This window comes from Boleophthalmus pectinirostris, unplaced genomic scaffold (genome assembly GCF_026225935.1).
Source record: "Boleophthalmus pectinirostris isolate CB_2022bp ecotype Guang Dong unplaced genomic scaffold, ASM2622593v1 HiC_scaffold_12, whole genome shotgun sequence".
NCBI classification, from domain to species: domain Eukaryota; kingdom Metazoa; phylum Chordata; class Actinopteri; order Gobiiformes; family Gobiidae; genus Boleophthalmus; species Boleophthalmus pectinirostris.
The window spans coordinates 37857032-37866816 of NW_026571018.1; the positions used below are offsets into that span (position 1 = coordinate 37857032).

Genomic DNA, 9785 nt, shown 5'->3' on the forward strand with positions numbered 1-9785 from the left:
AAGGACACAGTGACAGCATTCATCTGCGGGATCTGGAATTGCACCACTAACCAAAGATGTTTCTGTGGAGATTTGAACCTCCAACCTCCAGGAACATGTTTTTAACGAAATAAAACTAATAAAGCCCTAATTGTGTTAACTGTGCTTTTAGTGAAATGAGGAGTGAGTGTGAAAACCAAGACTAAACCAGGTCTAAAACTGGACTACGCCAGGTCTAAACCAGGACTAAATCAAGTCTAAAAACTGGACTAAACAAGATCTAAACCAGGACTAAATCAAGTCTAAAAAACAGGACTAAACCAGATCTAAACCAGGACTAAAGCAAGTCTTAAAAACAGGACTAAACCAGATCTAAACCAGGACTAAATCAAGTCTAAAAACAGGACTAAACCAGATTTAAACCAGGACTAAATCAAGTCTAAAAACAGGACTAAACCAGATCTAAACCAGGTCTAAATCAAGTCTAAAAACTGGACTAAACAAGATCTAAACCAGGACTAAATCAAGTCTAAAAACAGGACTAAACCAGATCTAAACCAGGACTAAATCAAGTCTAAAAACAGGACTAAACCAGATCTAAACCAGGACTAAATCAAGTCTAAAAACAGGACTAAACCAGATCTAAACCAGGACTAAATCAAGTCTAAAAACAGGACAAAACCAGGTCAAAACCAGGTCTAAAACTGGATTAAACAGATCTAAACCAGAACTAAATCACCTCTAAAAACAGGACTAAACCAGGAGAAAAACAGGACTAAGCCAGATCTAAACCAAGGACTAAATCAAGTCTAAAAACTGGACTAAACAAGATCTAAACCAGGACTAAATCAAGTCTAAAAACAGGACTAAACCAGATCTAAACCAGGACTAAATCACCTCTAAAAACAGGACTAAACCAGGTCAAAACCAGGTCTAAAACTGGATTAAACAGATCTAAACCAAGACTAAATCACCTCTAAAAACAGGACTAAACCAGGAGAAAAAACAGGACTAAACCAGATCTAAACCAGGACTAAATCAAGTCTAAAAACAGGACTAAACCAGATCTAAACCAGGACTAAATCAAGTCTAAAAACAGGACTAAACCAGGTCAAAACCAGGTCTCTCTAAAACTGGATTAAACAGATCTAAACCAGAACTAAATCACCTCTAAAAACAGACTAAACCAGGAGAAAAACAGGACTAAGCGAGATCTAAACCAGACTAAATCAAGTCTAAAAACAGGACTAAACCAGATCTAAACCAGGACTAAATCAAGTCTAAAAACTGGACTAAACAAGATCTAAACCAGGACTAAAGCAAGTCTAAAAACAGGACTAAACCAGGAGAAAAACTGGACTACACCAGATCTAAACCAGGACTAAATCAAGTCTAAAAACAGGACTAAACCAGGTCAAAACCAGGTCTAAAACTAGACTAAGCCAGATCTAAACCAGGACTAAATCACTTCTAAAAACAGGACTAAACCAGGTCTAAAACTGGACTACGCCAGATCTAAACCAGGACTAAATCAAGTCTAAAAACAGGACTAAACCAGATCTAAACCAGGACTAAATCAAGTCTAAAAACAGGACTAAACCAGATCTAAACCAGGACTAAATCAAGTCTAAAAACAGGACTAAACCAGGTCAAAACCAGGTCTAAAACTGGACTAAACAGATCTAAACCAGGACTAAATCACGTCTAAAAACAGGACTAAACCAGGAGAAAAACTGGACTACGCCAGATCTAAACCAGGACTAAATCACCTCTAAAAACAGGACTAAACCAGGTCAAAACCAGGTCTAAAACTAGACTAAGCCAGATCTAAACCAGGACTAAATCACGTCTAAAAACAGGACTAAACCAGGTCTAAAACTGGACTACGCCAGATCTAAACCAAGACTAAATCACCTCTAAAAACAGGACTAAACCAGGTCAAAACCAGGTTTAAAACAGGACTAAGACAGGCCTAAAACAATAATTGTGTTAACTCGGGCTGGGTATTGTTAAGAAGTTGCCGATACGATACATATGTCGATACAGAGCACTTTCAGTTCGATACGATATATTTCAAGTCGATTCAATATGGTTCAGTAAAACATAAAGGCTAAATCTGTGATACTTAAAGTCTTTGTTAAACCACGTCTTGTGCAAAGTTCATATGAAACACAAACATTTTAATCATCAAACAGTGAAAATGTCAAATGTGTCGCATAAACGAGTTTTGATCCTCTGAACAAACAACAAAACTGTTGCGCTATAACAAAATAATTTAGTAAAATAAGCCAAAAATACTGTTGGCGATAGATCAGTACAGCATCCCACGATATCGATACTGTATCATCACATTCAACGATACGATATATTGATATTTTCATATTTTTGGACATGTGCAGTGGTCAGTGTTGTCAGTGCAGGTGCTTGTTGGCAGTGTAACTGTCATATGCAGCTGGGAGAATCTGTATTAAACATTGAGCAGGGAAAAAGTCTAGTTTTACATGAGCTGAGGGAGGATGAGGTGAATAATGGATGAAGCGGCAGGAGGACAGGCCGCGGACAGGTGCAGACCCCCTCAGGGCAGGTGCGCCAGCAGACAGAAGGCTCTGTTAACAGGTGAGACAGGTGCACGACCTGCCACATCTGCACAACACTGATGTTAAGAGACAAAGTGACATGATACTGGATACTCACAGCAGCAGCAGCAGGTGCCCAAGCAACACGTCACAGAGCAGGATTTAGGACTAGAGTTCTACTGTTTCTCTGTCACTGCAGTACTACAAGAACATACTTCATAATAGAGTTATCAAAAGTACTGAAAATCACATACTAGGGTTAAGCCAATGATGTTCATTATGTCTTCTTATATACTTTAACTTCTTAGGTTCTTTTTAAAGACAATGCAGTAAAGTGTATTTACCTTGTTGACATGTTTCGGCTGCTAGCTGCAAGCCATCTTCAGAACTGTCCGAAACATGTCAACAAGGTAAATACACTTTACTGCATTGTCTTTAAAAAGAACCTAAGAAGTTAAACATACGAGGGTTGTAACAATAACTGAAAAATCCTGATGTCAAAGTTCTGACAATAATATCGTGAACCATCACAATCAAATGATGTTTATAAATGATAAAGTCTCTTTCCTTAAATGAAGAGTTATGGTCAGTGTTGGGGAGTAACAGATTACATGTACCGGAGTTACTTAATCAGAGTACAAATGATGAGTAACTGTATTCAGTTACAGTTACTGTTTCAGTGAGTGGTAATTGGATTACAGTTACTTTGTTCAAATAAATGGATTACACTGCGGTATTTTTTTTGGGCTATATCCCTTTTTTTGTTTTTTGTTTTGTTTTTTTCTCCGCAATTCCACTCATTGCCGGACACTAAACCAGGTCTCAACCCAGGTCTAAAACCAGGTCTAAAACCAGGACTAAACCAGGTCTAAAACCAGGACTAAACCAGGACTAAACCAGGACTAAAACCAGGTCTAAAACCAGTTCTAAACGATGTCTAAAACAGGATTTAACAGGACTAAACCAGGACTAAAACCAGGTCTAAACCAGTTCTAAACCAGGACTAAACCAGGTCTAAAACAGGATTTAACAAGACTAAACCAGGACTAAACCAGGTCTAAAACAGGATTTAACAAGACTAAACCATGCTGTCTGGGCTTTTCATTGTTTTTTAGCAGACAAAACTTATGTGAAGATTTCCTCGTCTTTGTTTCTCTACAGCAAATCAAGTAATCCAAAGTATTCAGATTACATTACTCACTTTAAGTAATTTAATGGATTCCGTTACTTTTAAAATGTAATCCCCTACAGATTACAGATTACACACCCCAAAATGTAGTTTGTAACGTAATCCATTAAATTACTTAAAGTAAGTAACATAATCTGAATACTTTGGATTACTTGATATTGTCATGCTTTTTAGTTTAGTTCTGGTTTTAGTCTTGGTTTAGTCCTAGTTTAGTTTTAGTTTTAGTCCTGGTTTAGTCCTAGTTTAGTTCTGGTTTTAGTCCTGGTTTAGTTCTAGTTTAGTTCTGGTTTTAGTCCTGGTTTAGTTCTAGTTTAGTTCTGGTTTTAGTCCTGGTTTAGTCCTAGTTTAGTTTTAGTTTTAGTCCTGGTTTAGTCCTGGTTTAGTTCTGGTTTTAGTCCTGGTTTAGTCCTAGTTTAGTTCTGGTTTTAGTCCTGGTTTAGTTCTAGTTTAGTTCTGGTTTTAGTTTAGTTCTGGTTTAGTCCTGGTTTAGTTAGTTTAGTTCTGGTTTTAGTCCTGTTTAGTTCTAGTTTAGTTCTGTTTTAGTCCTGGTTTAGTTCTAGTTTAGTTCTGGTTTTTAGTCCTGGTTTAGTTCTAGTTTAGTTCTGTTTTAGTCCTAGTTTAGTTTTAGTCCTGGTTTAGTTAGTCTAGTTTAGTTCTGGTTTTAGTCTGGTTTAGTAGGTGGTTTAGAGTTCTGGCGAGTAGGTGATTGTTCATCCTCACACATTTACAGACGACGTCCCAGAGGATTTTAAAAGACGTGAAACATCCACTAAACTCAGAGTTTCAGCTGCTTCTCTCTGGTCTGAGGCTTTTAGTCCCAAGATCTAGAACGAATCGTTTTAAAAGGAGCTTCGTTCCGGCTGCTGTCGTACTTATGAATAAATTGTAATCGATTTATCTAAGATTGTGTGTTTTTAACATATTTAAGATTTATTTATTGTGATTTTAGCCAAGCGTGATGGATGATTTGAATTGGTTGTTTATGGAACAAACCATTCTGCACTGGAGCGTCTGTAACACTTTATTTTGTAATTGTGATTTTATGTGTTTTTTGTGGATGAATGAAATGTGAAATGTGGAACCTGCCTCTCAAATCTGCAAAGCAAATTTACCTACGGGTACGAATGAAGCGACTTAACCTGACCTAGAGACACCAACGGATTTACATCGACCGGAAGAAAACAAACACTTCAGCTGCTACCGGCTTTTTCGTCATTTCGGTTTGTTGTTACGCCACGGACACAAACGCGATCTGAACTTTTCCCGCAGTGGTTCTGATGATAATTGCGAAGCAGCAGCTGGAGAATCGTCTCATCACGGAGGAAGAAGACAAACTGAGTCAAACTACCTCCGCCCACTCCCACATCCCGCTCACAAACCCAAAGAGACGTGGAGGAAAGTCCGAAGACGGGACTGGTGGAGCCGGATCACGTCAGAAGAACGAGCCAACGAGCACGAACTGAACCACCCACATTATTTTTTAAGAATAAACGTGAAACATCTGCTGTTTTTTTCATTTGTTATTATAATATACTTTTTAAAATTTAAAACTTACCTTTTATTATTACTATTACTACTGCTATTATTATTAATCTATTTTACTTTATTTTTATTTTATTTATTTTTTGTTCTATGTTTTGTTTTGTTTTTCTTTGGGAAAAAATTGCATAAATATGATGTTTGATATATACTCTGTAATGTGCTACCGAAATGTATAAATAAAATTGTAAAAAAAAAAAAAGAATAAACGTGAAACATGATCCAGGAAGAAATGAATTTGGCTTTAAAATCAGAATAAACCCCCCACTTACTTCAGAATTAAAGGTTGTATAGAGGATTTTTTAAGGGAAGTGAAATACAGCGACAGTCTTATTTCTTATTTTCTTATTTTATTTATTTGTAAAGGGACAGTACATATTAATGAACATTAAAAATGTATATATGCAAAGATTATAGCCGACGTGGCTCATTTCCATCTTCAGTCCCTCGGCAGGTTGATGTAAAATCATCTATAGGACGAGGAATCTCCAAGAATCACCTCAGTTTGTCTCCGCTCCTTTTCCCCTGCTCTTCTTCTTTCAGCGACCTCAAAAACTGACTTTCTTTCGCGGCGAACTTTTTTCTTTTGCGGTCATGGATTCTCATCCGCCATCGCGACAAACTTTGTGCGAATTGCGAGGAAGCGGCTCTAAGAACCTCTGCATAAATCACGTAATCTCCGCACGCCGGCGAGTCAGTCACACTAGAAACGTAGGGAGTTTGATTGACAACCTAACAGCCAATGGATAAAGAGGGAGCCTTGTTTTCTATTGGCTGATGTTTATCTGGCCTCACTACGTCCACAGTTGTTAGATTTTCATTCTTTTTTTTTTTTTTTTGGTCATCAGAATTACGAGGCTGCTGCATCTCTGTAATGGTGTTTTAAACTTTCAATGACAATATGGAACAAAACAAAACAAAAAATCCTCCATACAACCTTTAAGTTTAATTTCCAAATAATTATTTTCATTAGGAAGTGTTGACATGGTCTTTTTAAAGCGGAATTAATGGAGATAGGGCCAAACAAAAACAGATTATGTCAATGGAGAAGCGTCCATGGTGCGCTCCCCCTGCTCCTCCTCTTCCTCCGCCTCCTCCTCTTCCTCCCCCTCCTCCTCCTCCGCCTCCTCCTCTTCCTCCGCCTCTCCTCCTCCCCCTCCTCCTCTTCTCCGCCTCCTCCTCTTCCTCCCCTCTCTTCCTCCGCCTCCTCCTCTTCCTCCGCCTCCTCCTCCTCCTCCTCCTCCTCCTCTTCCTCCTCTTCCTCCTGCTGCTGTTAACCCATTGACCTGCTGGGCTTAGGAGTGCTGATATCCAATAAACCAGTCTCCACTAACGCGCCACTTAAGACAGCCACACATTACAACTGCTACGACTGCTTCAGACCTGCTTCAGACCACGTTTAGACCTAGACCTGCTTCAGACCACTGCTTTAGTCCATGTTTAGACCTGCTTTAGACCACGTTTAGACCTGCTTTAGACCTGCTTTAGTCCATGTTTAGTCCTGGTTTAGACCACGTTTAGACCTGCTTCAGACCACGTTTAGACCTGCTTCAGACCATGTTTAGACCTGCTTCAGACCACGTTTAGACCTGCTTCAGACCTGCTTTTAGACCTGCTTCAGACCTGGTTTAGATCTGCTTTAGACCTGCTTTAGTCCATGTTTAGTCCTGGTTCAGACCACATTTTAGACTTGACTTTCAGACCACGTTTAAATCTGCTCTAGAACTGCTTCAGACCTGCTATAGACCGTCTTTAGACCTATTTTAGACTTGCTTTAGACCTGCTTTAGACCTGGTTTAGAGGTTTAGACCTGGTTTAGACCTGCTTTAGTCCTGATTTAGACCAAGTTTAGATCTGCTTTAGACCTGCTTTAGTCCATGTTTAGTCCTGGTTTAGATCATGTTTAGATCTGCTTCAGATCTGCTTTAGACCTGCTTTAGACCTACTTTAGACCTGGTTTAGACCTGGTTTAGACCACGTTTAGATTTGCTTCAGACCTGGTTTAGACCTGCTTTAGTCCACGTTTAGTCCTGGTTTAGACCATGTTTAGATCTCCTTTAGACCTGCTTCAAACTTGCTATAGACCTGCTCTAGTCCTGGTTTAGACCTCCTTTAAACCTGCTTGAGACCTGATTTAGCCCTGCTATAGACCTGCTTTAGACCTAGTTTAGTCTTTCTTTAATCCCACTATAGACCAGGTTTAGACCACATTTAGACCATATTTAGAACTGGTTTAGACTCTCTTAAGAACTGGTTTAGAACTGGGTTAGTCCTGGTTCAGTCTTGGTTTAAACCAGGTTTAGAACTGATTAAGTTGTTGTCTACACCTGGTACAGTCCTGGTTTTGCTCTAATTTAGAACTATTATAGTCTTTATTTAGAACCAGTCCTAGTCCTAGTTCTGATTTAAACTGATTTAGTCCTGGTTTAGAACGGGTTTAGTTCTAGTCTGAGTGCATTCAGGTTTGACCCTGGTTCACAGTGTCCCTGTTGAGTCCGGGTTTAGACCTCGGCCCTCACAACAGCGTCTCCACCTCTGCATTTTTAAAGTCGAGTAAAAGTCAACGCCCTCGAGTAGCCCTCTCTCTCTCTCTCTCTCTCTCTCTCTCTCTCTCTCTCTCTCTCTCTCTCTCTCTCCGTATGCGGGGGAGGAGCAGGTCTACAGGAGGGGGGGTTGTGTATGGTAGTGTACAGACGCAGTTTACCCCCTCGTCCTGCGCGTCCCGGGCCGGCACAGGCTGCAGATGCCCCGGGATTTCAGCACTGGACAGCTCCGCCAATCAGAGGCGCCGGTTTGACGCACGTCACGCTTCGAGCCTCCATCACTGAGCAGGCATGGTGGAGGACATGACAGTGTGCCGTCTCCACCGGCTTTTTGGGCTCCTCCACGTCCATTCATTCCGCAAACGACGCTCCAGCTCCGCCGTGATGAGATAAAACGCTCATATTTGCGCTTACGTCGCTTCCGAGACGTGCCAAATCTGACGCATACGTGGTCTTTTACGCACAATGTCAAACGACCTTAAGGCAGCTGGCCTATCAAGCACGTTTCCATCTGCTCACACTTGACCATTTCATTCAAACACAAAGATTAGTTATTTGGCTTGATTTTAATTACGCAATGTGACACAACACATCCAATGTACGTCAAATTATGCAACGTAAAGATGCACGTAAAGACAAAACAAGTGCACCGCGTGCAAGCTCATCTTGCTAGGTTATACCTGGCTAAAAGCAACGGGAAGACACCCAGTGTCTGGCCGTGCAGTTCGCACAAGGAAACAGAAAGAGATGCGCTCAGATGTGACTGCAGGGACCCAAAACTCCACTGAAAGGTTTCTACACCACATGTGAGTGAAAGAGGAACACACATGACATGCAGGAAGTCATTTGTCATTAGAGGAGGCCCTGGCAGAAGCAAAGTCACGCTAGAAACCGGCAGAGCGAGAACATGTCGCCTGGCAACACGCACATCGTGGCAGGTGCAGCCCCATCCCGACACGAGCAGACACTCCGCGGACACACACTCTGCGCCAAACACACTCCGAGCACTTACCTAATAAAATCCAGAGCGATCCAGAGACCAAAACGAATGCCAGCATGTCTTTCTCATTGAGCCAGCGTGTTCCCCCGGCTCAGAACTGCACCAGTGACTGCACCAAGCGCGCCGACAATCCGCGAGATTAAGGCGAAGAGGAGGAGGGGGGTGAGAGGAAGAGGAGGGAGGAAGAGGAAGGAGGGAGGACACATATATGAGAGGCGAGGCGCAGCGGGGGAGCAGGAGGAGGGGACAAGCCGGTGGTCCGATTTCTTTACGTAGATATTAGGAGTTTTTTTTTTTTTTTTTTTACGTGAGCTCGGGGCATAGACCACAGCGCAGCATCTTTAGAGCAGCACGCGCCGGGTCGTGCTGACCACACAACATGGCCCCGGTACAGAGGTTTACCGGGCGGGAGACGCCAAGGTGACCTGCACACGGCCTTTACTTATCACTTTATCAGGTTTTTTTTTTGGTATCTCTTTTTTTGGAAAGTTTAATCAATAGTTCACAGTCCAACAAAACGTGGCAATCACATTTTAGGCCTGTTTGGACTCGTGCCATTTCAGAACCATTGTGTGATAATTTAACACGAAAGTTGCGTCGTATAAGCTCCAAAATAATATTTACTCTTACATTATATACATTTTTAACTTATTTTACACCAGCCCCGCACTGTAACAAGAATAAAATGTAATAAGCAATGTTTACAGTTGAGTATTTTGCTGAGGTCTCTGTGTTGTGCCGGTGCGTAATGGCTCAACTTTACGCATCAGTTTGAAACGCAAAGATTTGTGGAAAAAGTGAAATTGTGATTCAGATTAAAAATAAAATCTTGGTGTTATTTGTCTCGGACAGCATCCCCCCCAACCCCCAACCCCCAACCCCCCCGTCCTCCGGAGCAGAGGGCTTTGACTCGCAGTAACATCCTGACCACGTGACCGTGACGCAACAAGCTCCGCCCC

The 9785-nt window shown here is 41.3% G+C and overlaps 1 protein-coding gene across 1 annotated transcript in view; it reads right to left on the reverse strand.

The window, feature by feature from the left end:
* LOC110153115 (long-chain-fatty-acid--CoA ligase 6-like) overlaps positions 1–9585 on the reverse strand; it is a 46071-nt gene extending 36486 nt beyond the window's left edge. Inside the window, exon 1 of the mRNA XM_055148433.1 lies at positions 8839–9585. Within this exon, the coding sequence (XP_055004408.1) occupies positions 8839–8884 (46 nt within the window). The 5' untranslated portion in view covers positions 8885–9585. The remainder of the gene's footprint in view (positions 1–8838) is intronic.
* Between the last annotated feature and the right edge of the window lie 200 nt (positions 9586–9785).